Source organism: Apteryx rowi, unplaced genomic scaffold, assembly GCF_003343035.1.
Source record: "Apteryx rowi isolate R43461 unplaced genomic scaffold, aptRow1 scaffold_90, whole genome shotgun sequence".
NCBI lineage: Eukaryota > Metazoa > Chordata > Aves > Apterygiformes > Apterygidae > Apteryx > Apteryx rowi.
Genome location: NW_020451205.1, coordinates 2,193,137 through 2,216,140, shown reverse-complemented (window position 1 = coordinate 2,216,140; position 23,004 = coordinate 2,193,137). Strand labels below are relative to the sequence as shown.

The following is a 23,004-nucleotide window of genomic DNA, read 5'->3' as shown; positions in this document are numbered from 1 at the left end:
CCAGGGCGGGCCCGCCGCTCGCGGCTGGGGGGCCTGGCGGGGTGGAGGAGCGGTGCCACCGCCCGGTGGCTCCTGGGCTGTGCGTGAGGCAGGGCCGCGGTTCTGAGCTCAGCCGAGGCTGTGGGGCCCCAGCCTCCAGCGCCGTTCTCTGGCGGCCCTGCCGGCCTTGCGCGCTGCTGGTTTGCCTGTTCTCTGCCTGTTGGGCACGGAACTAGGCTGCGTCTGATGAGGTGTCGGGTTCGTTTGCTGCTCAGCTTCATATCAGCATTAAAGTGGCCACAACTAACTGTTTTTGTTCTGTCTGCTAAGTCAGTACCATTGAACTTTGTGGGCTTGTAAGCTTTAGAACCACTTCGGGGCGGTAACATCTGTGAAGCACGTTCATGAAGTATTTCACAGACTGTATTAGAAAGAGGATGCAGCTTCCTTGCAGTGGTCATGTTAGGCTACACTTTAGGGGTCAGCGTTTGGTGCCGCTTTCTGGAGAGTGGGGGTCATCAAGCTAGTCTTGTGGATAAAAATAGGCCATGTTTTGGGCTGACTTCCTTAATGATGATGTTATACTTTTACACAAATCATCAGTTGTATCTGTCCTTTGAAAAGAGAGGGCAGCATGGAGCAACCTCTCTGTGTTGCAGGAATATGTGTTTGGGATTCTCTGCCACCTGACAAAGTGTTCCTGAATGCCGCATCTGCCAGTTTCCATGGCTAGGCCTAATTATTAGAAGGTAGACAATTCATCTGAGCTAGTCCCAAAGATGTGGTTAGAAGATTAATAGCATGTGTAAGAATGCAAGCTACTATTTGGAAGCTCTGGAACGTTAGAGCTTTATGATAACATCCAGGTCTGTAATAATTGGCAGATTAGATATCTTCTTTGCTTCCACATAGTCATGCAGAAATGCCTCATTGCTGATTATCAGAGATGTGATTCCCTCGCATGGGGCTACAGTGGTGCCCAGAGACATCTGCTGAGATAAAGCACAACTTTTCAGACAACCCCTGCCATGTGAAGTGAGGTTTGAGACCCTGCTAAACAGCTGTGGGTGGAGTGACTGGCCTGCCAGCCTACAGCAAAGCTGGGAATGTTTTGGGTTTTTGAAGATATCCAGTTGTACCCAAAAGTTGCTACTTGAATGGAATTTTGCCATCAGGGGCTCATCTTGCTTTCTTGGTAAAGGCTTGCAGTAGTGGGGAAGTTCATGTGTTGTTTTTTTTGTCGTTTTTTTTTGTTTGGTTGTTTTTTTAAAAAAAAAAACAAAACTTAAATGCTGAAAAATTCACTATGGCTTATCCTTCTGTTTTCTTATTCAGAAATGGCACCTCGTAAAGGCAAGGAGAAGAAGGAAGAACAGGTCATCAGCTTGGGACCTCAGGTTGCTGAAGGAGAAAATGTGTTTGGTGTCTGTCATATCTTTGCTTCCTTCAATGATACTTTTGTCCACGTGACTGATCTCTCTGGCAAGTGAGTATTGAACACTGGTCACCTCAGTGTAGTACCTGTTTTTTTCAGTTTTGAAAATGGAAATTATATGTGACAAGAGGCTCTGCTGAAGTGCTTGACTTTCTGCAGAGCTGCAAGATAAGATGAAGTGGGTGTTTGGGGGGAGTGGGTGCTTCAATATAGACATGTATATGCATCTGTTYTAGTGTTAACCTGTTCAGCTGTGATCTACCTGGGGTCCAATTGATGCATCTATTTCTTATGTAAAAGGGCTGCTTTGACATGAAGTGAATTGGTTAAAGCAAGGGACCTGTAAAGAAATATTTAATTTTTCCTGGTCTGTTTCAATGTAGTTTAAAAAGGAGTTAATTTAAGCAAAAGCAGCATGCATTACTCATGGTATTATTTCTAAAGTAACAGTCTTAACTCCTTTTAAAGAGTCCTATGTGGAAATTATTGCTTTAGAGACAGTTCAGTACACAGCAGTTGGCACTATATATCTTCTGCAGAGAGTAAAAAGCTAGAAATGTTAAGTCAGTAGAAGGTTTTTCTGAGGTGTGACTTCCACCTCATGATAGACAAGTTTCAGCAGGCTCCTGAGTCTGAGTATTTTCTAGTTTAGTGAACAGCCATTAGGATCAGGCTCAAGAAAAGAACTTCTGCAGTATAGAAGAATGCCAGGAAGGCCTAACTTTTAAACCAGTGCAGCTTCTGAGCTGGCTAGGCCTTGCTCTCTCTGCCCTTTATGTATGATCATAGATGAGGTGGCTTCATGTGTTCCTTTGTGATAAACACTGCTCAGGGTACTGGGTAGCAGCTTATTTGTCCAGTAGACCTGTCAAAATGCCTGGTTCTGTTAGCAAGTGTGGGGAAGCTGGTTTGGTGGAGGAGAGGAGAAAGGCTTTTTCCTGAATATATTCTTCCTCTTTCTTAGGGAAACCATCTGCCGTGTGACTGGTGGCATGAAGGTGAAGGCTGACAGAGATGAGTCTTCTCCCTATGCCGCTATGTTGGCAGCCCAGGATGTTGCCCAGAGGTGCAAAGAACTGGGCATCACTGCCCTTCACATTAAGCTGCGTGCTACAGGTGGAAATAGGTATGTTGGAGGGGCTGTGCCCTGGTATCTGCAGAGCATGTGTCTATTAGTGTTTTAGTATGCTGGTTGTGTACTTCATAAGTGCAGATTTGTCCTGCTGTTGTACTTGGAGTTTTGCATGCTATCTGCAATGTGCATCCGAGTGCACTTTAGCAAAGTGCGTGCCTAGGATCAACAACCACTGTGAATTTCGTATGCACGTGAGGTGAGTGTAAACTCCTAGAACCATACCAGATTGTACCAAATCAAGTCCTGGTCCTTTCTTCTTTGCACTGCTTACATTGGTGGTAATTGGCTGACATGGTCATCTCATACTAAACATCTAGAATTTGTTCTAAGTTGACATCTACAGTTGACTGGAATTGGAGTATGTTCTTAGGACCGTATTTATCTGTAGTAGTGAAAAGGGAGGTACTGTTAAACTTAGAGGCATGTCAGCTTGGAATGACAGTAAAGTGTGTCTGGTGGATGATTGTAAATGGTTTGGATCTGGGCATGGGAGGAAGGTGAGTTCTGGTATCTTTGAAAACTGGATGTTAAGTTAGGGGAGGAACTGTGTGAATTATTACTATTACTTTTTTTTTCCCAAGACTGTCAGTTGTTTGGGAACTGTGTATACAATTTAAGATTCATTTAAGGGATTATTGGATCTGATGTTCTTTTCCAGGACCAAGACTCCTGGACCTGGTGCCCAGTCAGCCCTGAGAGCTCTGGCCCGTTCTGGAATGAAGATTGGCCGCATTGGTGAGTGGTGGAGGAGGGCGATACATGTGGATGCGTCTGCCATTGCATATCAGGGCAGAGTCTTGCTACCTCAAAAATCAGTTTTGAGGGATTACTCAGTAAAAGGAGCACTGTGGGCATGTATGCTGCAAGGTTCCTGCTCTTGGTGTGACAGTTCGACTTCAGGGTGTTTGGCTTGGCCTCCGTGAATGCCACTGTAGGCGTTATTTCATTTAAGCAGATGTGTACCTCCTTGGATTGAAGACTCACCAGGAGGTGGCATCAGTTGGCTTTAGCTACCAAATTCTTGGCTGCTTGATAAATCTCAGCTATGCAGCAGGATACTGAGGGGCCTCTGATGTAAAACTGTTCATGCCAAAGCTGTTCAGTTACTTAGAAGTATTGTGTTGGTCTTCGTTTAAGGCTGTGACTCAATAAGCAAAAGAGTTCCTCAGACCGAGGGAGAGTCCCAAACGTTCTAGAGGAGTTTGCAAGAAGTGGCAGTGATGCTGCCCTGGATGTTACGTTATGCATGCTTTGTTTTAGAATCTTTAGCCGCTTGGTTTAAGTGGGTGGGGAGATGGGGATTTTTGCATCCTAAGTATTAGAAGCCTTGGATACCCAGCATTTGGTGAGTTCACAAATATCTTAACTCCCATAAGTTTGTTGATACTGCCTGGGTAGCTGACTGCTGAGGTGCAGCTGTAGGGTGTCTGGAGATACTGCTTGGTTGGGTGGCTTTGCCCACTTGGTTTCTTAGGTTATTTCTGGAAGGTAACAATGTTTTTTCTCTCTACAGAGGATGTCACCCCCATCCCCTCTGACAGCACTCGCAGAAAGGGTGGTCGCCGTGGGCGTCGTCTGTAACCAATGCTGCATCTTTCGTTATTAAAGCTCTCTTATAAACCTCTTCTCAACTGTGTATTTTCTTACTGAGGTATGCTTAGAAGTTTCACAGTTTATGTTGTCACCCTGTCATCTAGGATCCCTAAGACAGTAATACTTTTCTGGTCCTCCTGGAAACACTTTTACATCCACAAAAGGCTTGTCCTCTGAAGTTGGGCTTCCTGCTTGTGTTGGGGTTGTTGTTAATACAGCTATAATAGAGGTACTGTGCCTACTTAAATATACACTAGGAAGGCTTCTAAAAACACTGAAATTACAGCTCCCTCAGCTGTTCTGTCTATATATTTATACCTGCAGACGTACTTAAGAAAAATGACTCGCTTCCTAGACATGTTCTGCTTCCTGCACTGATATTTTCCCTCCAATGAAAACACTATCATCACTTGGAATATATGGCTACTTCCACCTTTTAAAATGTACTCTTCCTCAATATCAAGGCTTTAAATCATTCATGTTTTTGTTGCACTTCCTCACCTGTAGTCAAATTTTAGGCCAAAATAAGATTCATTGGCATATAGTATTTGAGGAAATAGAGTGTAAGGCAGTTAGTTACATTCCTCTAGACTCACGATGTCAAGGTGATGGTTAAAATAGCTGTGGCTTATGTTTTCCAATTAATTTACCTGAAATTGCCAAAGTTCCTCCTGTGAAATGGTGACGTCAGTCCTCATTTAGTGCAGTATCTGTTTTGGCGTGAATCTATATTGTGCTGCCCTGTGACCTCTGCAGCAGTGCAGTTAGGTGGCAGGTAGGAGTTTAGAGGCAGCTACAACAGCTGGTCATGCTTTCTCCCGCAGTTGCATACTGATGTACATGTATACTACATGTGGTATAGTATATAGTCCCATATAGTATGAAACTCTTACCTGGCAATGAGCAGGTGAGATTATCTGGCACTTCTAACATTGTTTTCTGGGAATACTTGCCGTCAGGTTTAAGTGACGGTAACTGGGGTTTATCTCTGGACTAATTTAAAAAAACAAACAAAAAAACACAGGATTTTCAGCATGGTTGTATGACAAATAGGAATCACCTGCACAATTATTTTACATTGGGCAGATCTATAAAATGATGTTGGAAGGTGGTGGTCTGGTGCCATGGGCCCTTTGGCAGGGCCTGCTACATACCAAAACTTGAGAAATTGTGCTGCTTTCACATGAGCTCTCTTGCCACACTACACTTTTGCATCTTAAAGTACTTCACAGGGGATTCCTTTATCTCCTCACCTTATTCATTACTAAAAATGATGCTGTGGCTGACAGTTTTGTCAGAAGTGCTCTGTTCTCAAAGCGATTTCTATTCCAGTAGAGTTACTCAACATGAATTTGATCCAGGGCACATTTCTTCTGTCAAGCTTGATCTTCAGTTCTCAGGTACTAGTTCTTTCACAGTAAAGGGGATGAATTTCACAGCAGAGGAAACAAGACTGTCTGATCTGAAGCCATAGTGGGTCTTAATTTTAGTAGTCAAAACTATTTGGATGCTTGTGAATTCAGTTAGTCATGGTCTCTTGGAAGTGCCCCTGCTGTGGAAAAGAAAGCTGTGCTTGTGAGCAAATTAAATAGTATTGAGATTTCTGCAAACTTACTTAATACAGGACTTGCTGTTCTGATAGAAAAATTCTCTTTGCCCAGACAGATCTTTCTAAGCCAGCGTTTCCTTTGGCATAGTTATAGTGTTTTATTTGTAATTTTATATGTGGCTGTGGAAAGGCTTTAGAAATAAGCTTTTGTTACTGTCTTAGAAGTGCATGATTTGCAATTTAAATCACTATTTTCCTGTACTTGAAATGTTCTCTGAACTTTGTGGAGAAGCTGCTGAAAAATTAAACCAATAGTGGTTCACCCAATGTGGAGTTGAAAAAGACCTCATGTTGAGGAGGGAATAGGGCAGAGAGCTGTGCAAGAGAGCAGGATACTGTTTGTGGGAGGTGCACTAGTTTTTATATGCTTTCTAACTACAGTTAAATCCTTTTACTGTTCTGGTAATATATTATTTTGTCCAAGGTGGCATTAATAGGGCTGCTTTACAGAATACATATTTGGGGAAAGCTGTCCAGGTATGATAGGTAGCAGGGGTGAGATATGGCAGAAGAGGGCGCAATGAGTTGGAAGGGGGTGTAATAAGGGGTGGGCGGCCTGATATGTTGGGGTGTGTGTGTGTGTGACAAGTGGCGGGGGGGCATGAAAGGTGGCAGGGAGTGTGATACGTGGTGGGAGAGTGGTAAGTTGCTGGAAGACATGATAAATGGCGGGGGGTGTAATAAGTGGTGGGGATGTGGTACAAGTTAGAGGCTGGTATGTCAGAAGGGTGGCATGATAAGTGGTAGTGGTGGTGGTGGGTGATCGATATGTTGGAATGAGGGTGTGATAAGTGGCGGGGGTGTGACATCGCAATGGGGGAGTGATAAGTGGCAGGGAGGGATGGTAACTGGTGGAGGGGGGAGCATGACATGTTGGAAGGGGCTCTGGTAATTTGCAGGAGGGTGAAACATGGCTGGGGGGTGATGTGTTGGAATGGGTGTGATAAGTGGCAGGGGGGGAGAGCTGCATGGTATGTCGGAAGGGGACAAGAGGGAGGGACAACAAAGCAATGAACAAGCAATCAAAGAGGTTCCTGGAGAGCACTGATGACCTCTTTCTGATAGAGGTGACAGGGGAGTCAAGGAGGAGAGGGGCCCTGCTGGACCTCTTACTTACAAACAAGGAAGGGCTGGTTGTAGGTGTGAAGGTTGAGGCAACCTTGGCTGCAATGACAATGAGATGGTGGAGTTCAGGATCCTGCAAGGAAGAAGCAAGGCAAAATTAGGATCACAAGCCTGGACTTCAGGAGAGCAAACTTCAGCCTCTTCAGGGACCTGCTTGGAAGAATCCCATAGGAAAGGGCCCTAGGAGGAAGAGGGGTCCAAGACAGCTGGTTAATATTCAAGGATCATCTCCTCCAAGCTCAAGAACGGTGCATCCCAATGAGCAAGAAGTCCAGCAAAGGGGGCAGGTGAGCTGCATGGATGAACAAGGAGCTCCTGGCAAAAACTCAAACAGAAGAAGGCAGTGCACAGAAGATGGAAGCAGGGACAGGCCACTTGGGAAGAATACAGGCATATTGTCTGAGTATGCAGGGGTGGGACTAGGAAGGCCAAGGCCCATTTGGAGTTTAATCTGGCAAGGGAAGGCAAGGACAACAAGAAGGACTTCTTTAAATACATCAGGAACATCAAAAGTCACCGATGCTGCTTGATATTGAGAGGGAGCAATGTTGATATGTTCGATGCCTGTGAGGAACTAAGATGGGGTGAGATTGAAGTTCAATGCCTCTTGAGATCGAGAGGTGTTGATTGGTATCAGCAGGAATCAATATTGACAGTTACTGATAACTATCGATACGTAGTGCTATCAACGCCTCTAAGTGGGAATGGAAATTGACAGGTCTCGATGCCTGTCGAGATCAAGCGGTATCAGTGCATACCGAGAGGGATGGATATGTATGGATGTCATGCCCAGGCGATATGTCTGGAAATGAGTACTCATCAAGTCCTGTTGATGTCAAAAATGGTCAATGTCGATAGTCATTGGTGTGTACTGAGAGCAACACTGGCCCCAGACCGCAAGGTAGGCATGCGTTTTGGGAAGGAGAGCAATCAGTGCCTATCAATATGGTTCGATATAAATACGGATTGATATTTCTCCCCCCCCACACCACTTACTACACCCCCTTCTCTTATTATCGATATCTATATCGAACCCTATCGATAGGTCTGGCATTCAACAGGCATTGGTGCCTGCTCGGGATTGAGAGTTTGATATGATGTATTTGAATGACATTCTGATATATAATTATTATAAACTTTATTGATGAGAATACGTGGGAATTCTGGAGTTTTACTTTTTTAAAAACTGAAAGCTCTTTTTGAGGAGAAGACATTTTGCTGACAACAAAATTAATGAATTAACCAACCAAATCTCAAATTTTAAGTATGGACACTTGAATGGGACACAGTTATTTTGATCAGATATGGCTGACCTCCCTCTCTTCCTCCCTCCTCCTTGCCTCCTTCAATGTTTAGTGTAGACAAGGAAGGAACAGAAGTCTGTCCTTTACAGGTTAGTGTTCCTGTTCTCAGATATCTGAGATAGGCTAACAAGACTTAACTCATTTTAAACTTAGTTGGAAGGAATGAACAGCCATGTGTCATTTAACTGAGCCACTGTGAGTGCCCCTCAAGCTCTTACGATCTATAATATTGTCTGATTGGTAGACAATACATTCATTTCATATGTTAGTGAAATGAAACAAACTATTTGTGCGATGGTAATCATGTTCTTTTCGCAAACTACTTCTATAGTAATTAATAGCACTAAAAATTACTTCTTTTAATCTTCCAACAGATATTAATGAATATTGAGGATTGAATGCAAACATCAGTGTAGTTCTGTGGGTTGCCCCCTTCTCTGTAATGTGGAGAACAAAATCAATTAGCCCTTTGCATGAAGGATCTTTGCTACTAAATCATAAATGTATTTTGAAAAACAACTTTATCCTAAGAAGATTTCAGTGTGATTATACTTGGAAATCCTAACCCTAGTGTATGTATGAAGTCATATACATATGTCAATATCAGAGAGATACTCTTAAAAATGAACACCACAACTATTATACTTCAGTTTTAGAATTCTTCATGCTTGAAGAGGTAGTTGGCTTTCTGGTATGTTTTTCCATGTAAAACTTGGTCCTAGATCTGCCGACTGTGTTTAATCTTGAATGTAACTGTAAGTGCAGTTGTTTTGCATCAAGAGTACCTCCTTATCTGTATTGAGGGTTTTTTTGCCTATGAAGAATGGCTGAGACAATGAATCGGGGGGGGGAACAGATATACGCTTTCTGAGGAAGACATGATTAAACACTAAATTGTTAATTGACATAATATACTTAGTGCCATTTGAAAATACTGTAATTGTTTTGGCCTCACTTGAAGCAATACTGATGAGCAATGACCCAAAAATCAAGAATGCTACTTGGCTGCAGCTGGTCAGAAAATAAATTGCTATCTCCATCCTTCCAAGCAAATGCAAGATATGAATTTCCCCTGTATACTAATGCATATTTCTGAACAAAGAGTGCCTGAAGTCGCTTCTCATACAAAAGGTACCATGTAATAAGAAGCATCCTTCTCAAGAGTGATAATTTCATGTTACACTATCTCCTGAGATGGCAAAATATATCTTCATTGCACATTGAAATAAATGCAATATCTGTGGGTTTTTTATTTTTTTTATGATAACATCAGAATGGTGTGGGGTTTTTTTGTTTTGTTATTTTTTCCCCATTTCTGATCAGTACAAATTAGGAAATCAGGAAGCCTTTTATGTCTTTAATTAGATAACTGTCTTCTAAAGATCTGTCTCACATGATGGGGAACACTGCTGTTCTTTCAGCGCAGTTTCCCCCAAATGCAAGTCTCTCTTCATTAGTTCTGGATGATTTGGAGGCGAGTATGTCAGACATACACAGAACATCCTTTTAATTTAAGTGTTGTTTTTGCTACTTAAATACTATCAGATGGAAACTTCAAGAGTCTTATCTGTTCATAAGACTACTGCTTTTCTTATTATGAAAAAATATTTTTACAGGTTATTGCTGTTATAGCATCATTTMTTCTGTTTGATGTAATATCAATATTAAAAATACAGCTGTGACACTTGAATGTAACATTCTTTCTCTGTGTGCATTTATTCATTTTATGAGGAAACCCTTTCTTTAGCAATACTTGAATGGGGGTATGATATTTGTATTAGGTACCAGTATAGTTAAAATTTGGAGCTCTTTTAACTTTATACAAGCTTTATATGGCATATGTGGCTTGATAGAAGTTTACTATTAAGCTAGGACAAGAATTCATCTTATAAAATACTGTGTAGAATTAACTGTTCCTTAACAAAACCTTTAAGGCAAACCCTTTTAAATAGCATCTGTTCAATATTTTTTCTGGTTTGAATAATAAACAGTAGAAATTAAAGAAAATAAGCAAGCATCTTTCTTTGTAATGTTGACAAATATTAAATTTGAATTGTAATGTAGCCTTGAAGCTTGCATCCTGTCTGTGGAAGCACTAGGACAAGATTACTTGGTAAGAAAAGAACTGCTGATGTGGGGGGTTTTGCTTTGTTTTTAAAAACAACAACAACTAGAGAGTATTTTCAGCCTTCAGATGCAGAAAACCCTTTTTCAGTTTCAGACCTGAGAGCACTTACAATGCTTTTGATGGTCCTGTATGCTGTAGCTATATTGGTAAAGTATTTTAAAAACTCTGTATATTAGATTTGCTTGGTAAGTGCAGTTTTAGAAGAGCCATATCAAATTTATTTTGTAGGAAAGCTGACATCTCTTGAAAATAACTTTTTTTTTTTGGGGGGGGGGGGGAAACGGATGTATTTAGGGTAAAGCAATGCTATCTACTGTGTGCCCAAGTTCAGCTAACCTCCAAGTCACTTCAGACTACAAAAGATTTAGAACCCTAATGTCATGTGCAGTTAAAAAAACATTAAAAAAAAAAAGACTATGCTACTGCTTGAGCATTAAGTATTATGAAATGAGTTGGCTGTTAGATACAGATTTTAGTGTGTTTACAATGAGTTAAGATGGCAAAATTAATACTGTCAATCTTCAGCAGTCTTGAGTCTACTCTGAATTAACAAATATACTTCAAACTTTTGTGTAGATCAAAAATTGCATGTAGTCATTGTGACACAGAAGTTGTGAATGTCATTATTCTAAGCACATTTAGAAATAACAGTATTTAGTGTGACTTCAGATTGTGATGTACTGTTTCTGCAAAAGGAAATAATGTGAACATGGAGTATACATTTATAATATATAGTTTAGTATCTGATGATACTAATCTTTCCATTACTATGATGACTGATGAATATTTTTCATCTTAGATGATGGCTACAATATGAATTTCAAACCTCCAATTATGAATGTTTGAGGGAAATGTCTTTGTATCCCATTTTCAGAACTTTGTTTGAAAAGATTACAGTGTATTAAAAAAAACAAAAACCAAAAAACTGTAGATGGCATCAGCCTTGAGACTTGTTAGAGAGGTTTAATTATTGACCCATTTGCCACCACTGACAATGTAGGCAGTCTTCTTCTGACCAGTTGTAATTTTTTTTTTTTGGAAAATATATCCTTATTTAATTTTACACGGACTGTGCTCATGTTGACTTTAGGACAGTGTGGCTTGGTAACTACTTTCTAAAAAATATTTTTGCCTAAGGCAATTTAGGGTTTGTACATGTGAGAGGTGGGTGCTTATAAATACATGGGGTAAGATATGCCACCATATTTTTGCAAGGTTGCTTTTTTTTGTTTCCTTTTTTAAAAATCAAAGTATAGGCTGAAATAGCATGTAATGTCTGCAATAAATTATCTCAGGTGATTACATTTTATGACTGAAATACTTGACTGCATTATGGCTGGGGGGGGAAAGACTAGTGCTCCTTTTCTCCTGTGCCAGAACGAGTATATATAAATATATCTTTTTGAAGTACTGACTGTAGTGCTGTTCCAATTTCATGTTTTTCAACCAGTAGTAGAGGCGTTTGCAGCAATATTGCTGTGTTGGTGTGCTGCTGCGCCCGGGTTAATTTACCCCTATTTCTCAGCACAGGTTATTAGCTTCAGCTAAATAATGCATTCACGTGAAAATTACAGTACCTTTATCAGCAGTTGTGTTCCTTCATGGGACTACCTCCTTGCATAGTTAACTCATGCACACAAAGCAATGCAAGTGGACTCTTCTATTTAGATACAACCTTAATATACTGTAGAAAATAGAAACGATTACGCTTTTTCGTTCTGCAAAAGCAGACTGTTTAGGGAAGCAGAAATGGGAAGAAATAGCTTTTGTGTAACAAAACAGTGTGATCATTTCTTGCATGTATACAATATCCTTGTTAGGCCAAATCTTTCAAAAGGACATCTTGCAGCACAACTTTCTTTGGGAATTAAGAGGTGCTTTGGTGCTGAGACCTATTTTAATATTTTCAGAGGAAAATTTTTGGACTGTTTTAGTGATATCTTACTGAAATATATTCATTTATTTTTGGAAAACTAACATTAAATATACATGTAATTCATCTGGAAAGATGATTATATATTACAGTGAAGTTCAGGCACTTTAGGTCTTCTGCCACATTTTACCTACTACCTCATCTACTGATCTTTGCCCTTACTTTGCAAATTATTTCTAAATTATAAAATTTTTGATTGTTAGCCATGTGGTGGTTGAATCTTTTGGTCATCACAATCTGTAGCCCTAATAACACTTTTTCCTTTTGTTGATGTTATATGAATGTTGTGTCTCAAATAACCTGAAATATTTGAAAAATAATCATGGGTATTGTATTTGTCCTTTTGTAATTCAAAGGAACATCTTTGTCTTTCTGCTGTCCCTCCTCCTGCTGCACCTTGTCCTTTCACATTCTACTTTTTCTGCCTTCCTGTAGGCATTTGGTGCTGGCACTGTATTTAACTTCTAAAAGGACTGTAATATGCTGAAATTAAGTGCTTTATTGTCAGCAAATACTTCAGAAATGAATTCACTTACCTTTATCTAAAGTATCAACACTTGCTTCACAACGAATTAGAAATTTTTTTGTCCTTCCTCTAGGTACTCTAAAAACATCTTGTTGGAGCTAAGTAGAAGTTTAGAGATACTGCTTTAAATTCTATTTTCCAGTAGAATTTTAAATTTAAAGTGGTGCATTRGCAGTATTGGAGATGTAACTTTGGAAGTCCTATGTCCTACATTTGATGAAAAGATAATTAAAAACATTTTTCTTCTCTTTTCCAGCTCAGTTAACAATTTTGGACATGAAGGTTTTGAACTTTTATTGGATGTACTGGAAAGGCTCCTGGACAGGAAACAGTAAGGACTCAAATCATTTGAGAAGAGGGAGGGGAAGCTTGTGAAGATGGATCACGCTTATTTTCCTCCTCCCTTTCAAGACAAGAAAGTATTGATAAGAAGAATCAACATAAACTTATCCAACGCTACAAAACATTTATGAACAACAAAATAATTAAAAAAAACTTAAATTCAGATTCTTTTAGCATCACTGTTTTGAATAGATTTCAAGATYAACTTAACATGTTGAATCTCAGAAAAAAAGAAGGGAATTTTTCTTTGTATACCCAGTGTGAGCTTACTTTGGGGAAATGTATGTCTCAAATTGGTGTATTTTTTTTTGTTGAGAGTTTTGTTCATAAATCTGTGAATATTATTGATTATGGAAATAAAACCATTTGGCAAACAAATGATGATAGTATGGATTGAAGATAAGTGAATTAGGAAAATAATTTCATAAGGAAATAGAAAGGAAAAAATATTTCTTTCTAAAAATAGAATGAGAACTAACTCTATTTTGCCCCCTGTAGAGTGAGGTTATGGAAAAGCTAGTGGGAAACATAACTGTAGATATATTATCATAGATTAGTGTGGAAGTATTTCAAAAGTTATTTACCTTAAAACTTGTTTTGAGTTTTTATGTTTGAGCAAACTTTTTTCATTTATGGTTAATATTTTTCATACTGCTTGTATTTTGTCTACCCAGCAAAACTCTAATTAAATTGCATGATTATTTTTGTTAATAAATATAACATACTCAATTTAAATCAGGCAGAAAGTATGATTAACATTTATAGGTACGGTTCTTAAACTGGCAGATAGTGGGTAAAGGATATAAATCGTCCGGTTTAAGATGAATCTAATTTGTTTTTTAATGTGTTACTTAGGTTCACAAAGGTTGTGTAAACTGCTTTTAGAAGTTTGTTAAACTCGTGATTTTAATTTGTTCATAACAAACTCCAAAGTGTTGTTAATAATGATTCATCTTCCCCCACTGCAGTAAAGATAACTATGTATTAAAGGTACTTTTAACTAGTGCTGTTCAGTTTAATAAAATCTCAAACACTTACAGAATAGCTTGCTGTAGCACTGAATGTCTACCAAGATTTTTTTTTTTTTAGCCTGTCACATGAAGTGGAAAAAGTAAACTAAATGGTCAGATAACTAACTTTTTTTCTTTAAATAGCAAAACCCTCCTGGTTATTCCTACACATATAATGCAACCTCAAACAATTAGATTTAAGTATCCTGTACTTAATGAAAATGAAAAAGAAATGCTATTTTTAAATAAATGCAAAAGCATAAGTTTTCAATTATCAGTACAGAAAGTGAAAATAGGATTTGCAGTAAATGAAAGGAAGCATTTCTTTCAAGAAAGAGTTCTAAACTTTATCAGTCAGTGGGTGAAAAAACTACTTTGAGTTGCCAGGGGAAAAGATTTTTGTAATAGTTAGCAGGGAAAAATTGAACCAACTTTTCATACTGATGGGGTCTTTCAGAGATAGTTAGGAAATGAAAACTGGTTTGTCTTTTGGGGAGTACCTGATTTTACAAGATACCTTTCTTAGGAGCCAAGTCTTTTTGTCAGGAAAAAGCCTCAGATTTAAGATTGGGAAGACTGACTTGTGTCCCCAAGCAGTAATAGCCACAAGGTTTTAGTAGCGAAACGTTAGCAAGTTCATATGGAAAAAGTGTGTGTGCAAAAATTCTTAATGTTCTGAAACCCAGAGATGATGGTGAACATCTGGGGCAAATACAAACTTTTTATTGTAAGTTTTATTTTTGTTTCTCTAAATATGGATTGCAAAGGATTCTAGGAGATGAAGTCTTTTATCATTATCAAGAGCAGCTGATCTAAAGCAACCTAACATGATGACGGAAACAGTGAAAATACTTTTTGCTATCTGCATTGTTGGAGAGGAAAACACATAAGCAGGACATTGAAATGAAATACTTACTTTTTTGAATGCTTACAAGTTGTTGGTTGGGACACAGGTGAGATAAAATTTGCCTGTAAAACAAATGCAACTGTAACCTGTTACAGTATTTACAGTCTTTTTACGCTACTTGTAGTTTAAATGAAGAGACTTTTACCTGTTCATATGTATTAATCTAGTATTAAATCAGAAAAAAAGAGAAAAGCATGGACATAAGTAGAAGGTTTCAAAGAACTATAATTGCTTATTGTAAAGAAGAGAAGATTTTATGAGTCATGAATGTTTGTAAAGGGCTGCTGAAAAGAAAAAAGTTGTTTCATGTATCCCTGGTGAGTATGCAAAGGAATATAAGCTTTGAAAGGAAAAGGAAAGCTGAGGGTCGATTTAAGGCATAAGTTTTCTAATGTATTGAATTGATGGAACTGGTTGCCACAGGAGGCTGTGGGCTGTCTGTCAGTTAAATTCAAGGACAATTTAAAACAATGGATATTGGGCTGGCATCTAAGGTAATCCCATTAATGATCTTATCCATTAATTATCTGCCCCATTAATTATCCTGAGGAGGGGAAGGTGCAGTAACTATTTTTTTTAGAATGACTGATATGACACTGCATGTAGAGGTTTGTCATTGGTTTAAAAAATATTATAAAAACAAATAGAGGGATTTTTATCAAAGGATCTTCTCTCTACCTATAAATAACTAATTTGACTAGGTCAGAAGAGTTTGCATTTATACCTGAAGTTTTAAATAATTCAAGTTATGGAATTAAGTTACATAGCCATATCCACAAGCTTTTTAAAACAAAGATCATCAATTGATATGTGTACTTTGAATTGTTGAGTGTGTTAGTTTACTGAAGGTTCAAAAGGACAAACTCCCTGTCTTGTATACAATAAACAAATCATTTTGTTTTCTGAAAGGACAATTAGAATTCCCATATATCAAACTTCACTGATTGTACCAAATGCACAATATTGCAAAAGCAGTAATTGTTGTTCTCTGCACATATTTGTTTCTTAACTGAATGTCCCAATAGAKACTTACTCCCCTTACTTTAACAGTAAACTCATAGATATGTTAAAATATGTTCCTTGATTTGTTTTCAGCTTAACATAATAAGTGTAGATAAAGGCATTTAGATTATCTATCAGTACACTAAATGCTTGAGTTTTGTAAACAGTGGGTTAAGTGTCTTCAAAATGAGAATGTTGACTATAGTAAGCTTTTTGACAGCTTATCTTTCTCTGTAGTCTGGGCAAGCTTTTAGGAGCTATAACCGATGCTGAAATGCACAACAGAGAACGGTTTTTGCAAATTGTAGAAGGGCTGGAAAACCATGAATTTTTACAGCTGCAGCTGTGTTGACTTTTTTTTCTATAAGCTTATTGATACTTCAGAAATAATGTGAAATAAAAAAAACTGTAAATTACTTCATCATTTAAGAATTATTTTGCAGCAAAATGTTTCAATGACATTGTGTAATAAAACATACAACAGGCTGTGCCACATGGCCCCCCCCCCCCCCTTAACTTACCATCTCCCCCATCACACCCCCATTCCAATATATCACACCCCAGGCTACGTATGGTCCCCTGGCCACATATCATGTCCTCTCCTCTCCTACCCAGCCCTGTCCAGCAGGTTCCCCCCCCCATGCCCCTTTGGACATTCTTTGCCCCATTCCCCACCACCTGTTACCTGCTGCCACTTACTACTCATGTTTCCGGCATGTCACACTCCAGCCAGTTATCACCTCCCTGAAACTTATGATGCCCCCACACCCTCCTRGCCCCAGGCAACTTATTAAGCCTCCTCCACAACTTATTACACCCATCAGCCATGTATTATTACAGCCCCTCCCCCCACTTATCACACCCTCTTGTGACATATCATGCCCCCCACACACATATCAACCCCCTGTGGGCATGTATCATGCTCCTCTACCCCAGATCACGCCCCACTTCTGACAGATCATGCATTGCCCCCCCACCGCGACACACAGACACAGACATGGCCGGCCCCCTGCTAACAAATCACACCTCCCCCTGCAACTTATAACCACCCCCGCCTCATATCATGCACCCAAGCTACTTAATACATGCCCCCACAATTTATTTTGCCCCCTGGCCACTTATAACCCCCCCCCCCCCAACACACACACCACTTATTACATGCCCTGGCCACTTACTATGATCCCCCAAATTTGTTATGCTCCCTCCCCTGGCCATGTATCATGCCCCCCTGACCCCCTGCAACTTTTACTCCTTCCCCCATCACTTATCACACCTTAAGTGATCCCTCACCTGATCCTCCTGCACTAAAGGAAAGGCTTCCTTTCACCAGACTTTCTCCCCGGTCTCCAAGGCCTGGCATTCCTGAGGGCTGGTCTTACCAGTGAAGACTGAAGCAAAGAAGGCATTCAGTACTTCTGTCTTTCCCATATGCTTTGTCACCAGGGTCCCAGCCCCATTCAGCAGTGGGCCCGAGTTTTGTCCATTCTTCCTTTTGTTCCTGATGTATTTAAAGAAGTCCTTCTTGTTGTCCTTGCCTTCCCTTGCCAGATTAAACTTCAAATGGGCCTTGGCCTTCCTAGTCCCACCCCTGCATACTCAGACAATATGCCTATATTCTTCCCAAGTGGCCTGTCCCTGCTTCCACCTTCTGTGCACTTCCTTCTGTTTGAGTTTTTGCCAGGAGCTCCTTGTTCATTCATTCATCCATGTTCATATTGAACTCTATCGATAGGCACTGATTCCTCTCGTTCCTGACACGCAGGCATACCGGTCGGTCTGGTGTTGACATTGCTCTCCATAGGCACTGATGACTATCAACATTGACTCTTTTTTGACATTGATGGGCCTGGACAACTACTGTTTTCCAGACATATCCGTACATATACATCCTCTCAGTATGCATCCATACTTATTGATCTCAACAGGTATTGAGGCCTGTCAATTTCCATTCCCACTAAGCAGCATTGATAGCACTATGTATCAATAGTTATCGGTAACTGTCRGTATCAATCCCTGGCCATAGCCATTGATACTGCTCCATCTCAAAAGGCATATATCGCTTTTGCTTTCGCCCTCGTTTAGCTCCCTGTAGCCATTGAACATATTGACATCGATCCCTCACAATACCAAGCAACATTGATGTGTGTTCAATTCCACACCTATCAATAGGGTTCGATATTCATATCCCTATTGATAGGGCCCCAAGCCACTCCTTCTCAACAGGCATGCACAGCTTTTGCTCTGGGGCTGATGTTGCTTTCAGGAGGCACCGCTGCCTATCGACACTGACCATTTCTGACACTGATGGGCCTGGATGACTCCTGATTTCCAGAYGTACCGCCTGGGCACAGCATCCATACATATCCATCCCTCCCAGTATGCATCCATACCTGCCTATCTTGACAGGCATTGAGGCCCATCCATTTCCACTCCCACTTAGTGGCATCGATCACACTACGTATTGCTACTTATCGGTAACTGTCGGTATCGACCCCTGCCAATAGCCATCGATATGACTCCATCTCAAAAGATATCTATTGCTTTCTCTCTCACCTCGATTTTGCTCTTGGGAGGCATCAAAGGTATCGACATCTATCCCTCTCAATACTAGGCAGCACCAATGCCTGTTGAATACCAGACCTATCGACAGGGTTCGATATAGATATCAATAATAAGAGAAGGGGGCAGGTGATATGTCGGAAGGGGGTGTAGTAAGTGGCAGGGATGGGGGGATAAGTCACAGGGGTGCGTAATAAGTGGCAGGGGGGCATAATAAATGTCAGGGGGGTGTGAAATAAGTGGCAGAGGCATGTAATAAGTGGCAGGGGGGTAATATGAATCCATATTGATACTGAACCATATTGATAGGCAGCAATTGCACTCTTTCCCAACACGCATGCCTACCTTGTGGTCTGGGGCCAACGCTGCTCTCTGGTAGGCACTGATGATTATCAGCACTGTTTTTGATATCGACAGGCCTTGGAGAGTATTGATTTCCACACATATCACTAGGGCATGAAATCCCTAGCTCTCCATTGCTCTCAGTATGCATCGCTCCCTCTCAATCTCGACAGGTATCGAGGCCTGTCTATTTTCATAACCACTTGGAGGCATTGAGAGCAATACGGAGCGATACTTCTCAGTAACTGTTGCTACTGATCTCTGCCAATACCGAATCTATATCTCTCCATCTCAGCAGGCATCTATCGCTTTTGACCCTGCCTCGATTTTGCTCTTGGGAGACAATGAAGGTATCAATATCGAACCCTACTGATAGGGCCCAAAATACGCATCACTACATACTGATCTTGAGAAGCATCAAGGACCATCGCTTTCCATACCTACTCATAGGCATCGATAACACAAGGTCTCAAAAGGTATCGGTAACTGTCGATATCGATCCCTGCCAAGTGCCATCAATACCTCTTGCTCTTGCCAGGCATCTATGGCTTTTGCTCTCGGGCCCAGACTGCTCTTGCTGGCATCGAAGGCTATCAACATGGACCCATTTCAGTATGGAGCGGCAGCGATGCCTTTCAAATTCCAGAACTATTGATAGGGTTCGAGATAGATCACAAGTGGCAGGGGGCATAAGAACTAGAGAGGGGGGCATAATAAGTGGCAGGAGGGCATAATAAGGGAGGGGTGTGATAATAAGTGGCTGGGGGTGGGCAGGGTAATGTTTGATATCAAGTGGTTTTGCCCCACCCTGACAATTATTGCCCTCCCATTTATTACCCTCCCTTTTCAAATACTACATCCCCCTCTGACATATTGTACCCACCCCCTCACTTATTATGCCCCCCCAGATACTTATTGGGTCCCCACTGCCACTTATTACGACCCAACTCCACTTATTACAACCACCAAGCCAATTATTCTGCCACCCTTCCACACATTACACCCCCCTCCACTTTAGGCCCCCCTGCCACCTATTGTCACTATCAAAAACGGTTAATGACAATAGGCAGCAGTGCCTCCCGAGAGCAACATCGGTCCCAGAGCAAAAGCTATGCATGCCTGTCGAGAAGGAGCGAGGGCACCCTCACGGGGAGCGTGTGGCCTCGTGGGGAGCGTGCCACCAGAACAAAAAAAAATTAAAGAACAAAGTTTTTTGCCTTTTGAGATTGAGGCAATTGTAACACACATCAAAGAAAAATACTGTATCCCCCAGTATTGTTAGCCCACTGATATTCATACTATCTTATGCCTTACCTTTCACACCCATGAAATAAATGAAGCCACTAAAAGGGGGGGGAACATACACATCTTCCTGAGAAACAGAAATAGAAGGGTTTCTGACTGAATAGATTCACAAGCTCATAGAAAGAAAACAAACAGCTCTGCTCTGGATAGCACAAAGCAGGCCATTTGCTGCTACCTGAAGAGGAATACATGTCCTGTAAGTCAGACATACCAAGCAGAAGGAACATACACACTCTTTGACCAATGAGAACTGGTAGTAGACAAGGTGGCATACTCATCTCAGAGAAAGTGGAGACAAGACAGCAAACAAAACATTTCTGTTATGGAAACAGGCAGCTGAGAAGAACTCTGTGTATCAACCATTTACAACAGCTCAGAGGTTCAGGGAATTTTAGTGGAGAATTCCCTTTCCCTCACATCATTCTAAGTAGAAGCAGCATGAAGAAAAAAAGACCTAGGCTATAGTAATTAAAGAAGCTGATTCTGTTTATGCAATCTTTTCTGCAGTTAAGAAAGTCTATTAGACTCTTATTTGTGAAAAACTAATTTATTTTCAAGAGTGCCCTACACAAGGAGAGTCTCAGATATTTTAGCGTATATTTTTACATTGGATCAGCAACATTACTATGAATGTTACAATGAATTGTAAAGTAGAATAATATTTCAGAAATGGTGTATAGAAAAACATGCAGTTATCCTGTAAAGTACAAAAAAATATATATCATAAGAAATAAGGAGAGTAAAACTGAATCAAGTATCCAAAGACATACAACATCTAACATCAAGATATGAACTTACAAAGCAACACCATGGCTAGAAAAAATAAAGAATTCCATGTTTTGGAAAGCTGTATTTTTTTTATTGGATTGCTTAGGAAAACATCCCTCTTGTTTCATAGCCAGAGAGTTCATTTCCTATGGGATTTATTACTTTGCACAATGAATCCATAAACATTTCAAAATCTTCTTCCTAAATCTCCCATCAATATAGAAACATATCCGAAAGCTACAGAGACTAGGAAAAGGCAGCCAGGTTATATGTAATACATAGTGCTACATATTGGTACCACAAATAACCCTCCTGAAGATCTTAGTGACCCACTCCTGGACCCCCTCCAGCTTGCATCCCTCCAAACAAGAGGGAGGGACAAAACTGGACACAGTATTCTAGATGTGGCCTCACAGAGCTAAATAGAGCTGAATAATCACTTCCTGAAACCTGCTAACCAAACTTCTGATGAAGTAGTCCAGTAAGCAGTTCACCACCACTGTCCGAAATGCACACTGCTGACTCTTAGGTGACTGCTGCCACCAGGACCCCCAGCGCATTTTCTTCAGAACAGTTATAATGCCAGTAGGTCCAGTTAAATATGGCTACTCCAGGCCAGATACAATATCTTGCATTCGTCCTTGTTGAGCTTAGTGAGGTTTCTGTCAGTGCATTTCTCCAGCCCATCAATATCTTTCCAAATGGTAGTCCTACCTTCAATTATTCACACGGAACATCAGTTATCTGATTAGAATTCTTTCAGAAGAGTACTTTGACTTACCATAGAACTATTTATTGCACAACAGAAAATGTATAATTACACATTTTCTAGTTGAAAAAGTATAGTGCAGCTATAACAAAAAAAATCAGAAAGACACCAGGTATTTCCCCATGCCAGGATTTTTTTTTTTTTAAGAAATGCTGAGTGACAACTATTGAATAGACAAATATAAAAGAGATTTGTAATTAAGTTATTTAAGTAATGAAGAACTTGAATATTTGATACTAGTTTGGAATACTTCAATGTCTGAACAGTCAATAGGTCACACTTAGACTAGACCAGAAAAAAATGGAAGTCAGATATTACACACCTCATACCTTTAACCTTACACACATCTTTAACTATGGAACTTCTATATTATGGGAGCTCCTTAATAAATTCATGTGCAGCAAGTTAAAATATTATAAGACACAAATAGTCACTGCTTAAGTCACTGTTCAATTAGCTATGGAAACATGGAAAACAGGAATAAGCTATTAAATGATTCATATTTATTCTATTTACAAATTCTACATATGCACATATATTTCACTTTTCTAAGTTTATAGTCCTTTCAGATTGTGCATTCGTTGAGTCAAGTCCATGTATTACATCTTGGATACAAAAGCCTGGATATAAAAGGATTTGCTTCGGTTAGACCATTTGCTATAGTCTGCTGAAGCTCCAAAGGAAGCTCCTACACACAGATGAGGCATTTAAGATCTTTGCTGTGTTTTTTTTCATAGAAAAATGCTGTGTTCCATCTTCACAGAAAAGCAAAAGTATTAAAGTCACTCAGATGTGTTGCTTAACAACTTACAAACCTATTCTTAATAGCTTGCTTCCTCACCAGTTCCTTAGCTTCTCCTACAGACTTTTTCTACAAACTTGACAGATTCTAAAAAGTCTATTTCATTCCCATTTTTCCAAACCATTTTCCAGTTTGCTTGTTTTCTCTTACAGCTTCTTTAACCTCAATTTTTCACTCAAGCACAGACAGCATGAAATCATTCTATGCAAATTTTCACCTTCTTACACTGACCACTTCACATTTGTTACTCCTTTTTGCTTAAAAAAAGCACTCACACGCTTATTTGTTTCCATATCTATTTCTTTATTTTGTTTCCTTCCCAAATCATCCTGTATCTTGCTCTTTTCATTACTCAAACCAGTCTGCTTAACTTTCTGAAAAGGAATAAATTGCTAGACCCCAGGAGATATTAATTTAGTTTACAAGGTGTT

At 40.0% G+C, this 23,004-nt stretch overlaps 1 protein-coding gene across 1 annotated transcript in view; it reads left to right on the top strand.

Annotated features, from left to right (window-relative positions):
* RPS14 (ribosomal protein S14) overlaps positions 1–4,176 on the top strand; it is a 4,576-nt gene extending 400 nt beyond the window's left edge. The window contains exons 2-5 of the mRNA XM_026091314.1: positions 1,315–1,465; positions 2,379–2,540; positions 3,208–3,284; positions 4,063–4,176. Of these exons, the coding sequence (XP_025947099.1) occupies positions 1,317–1,465; positions 2,379–2,540; positions 3,208–3,284; positions 4,063–4,130 (456 nt within the window). The 5' untranslated portion in view covers positions 1,315–1,316 and the 3' untranslated portion in view covers positions 4,131–4,176. The remainder of the gene's footprint in view (positions 1–1,314; positions 1,466–2,378; positions 2,541–3,207; positions 3,285–4,062) is intronic.
* The last annotated feature ends 18,828 nt before the right edge of the window (positions 4,177–23,004 follow it).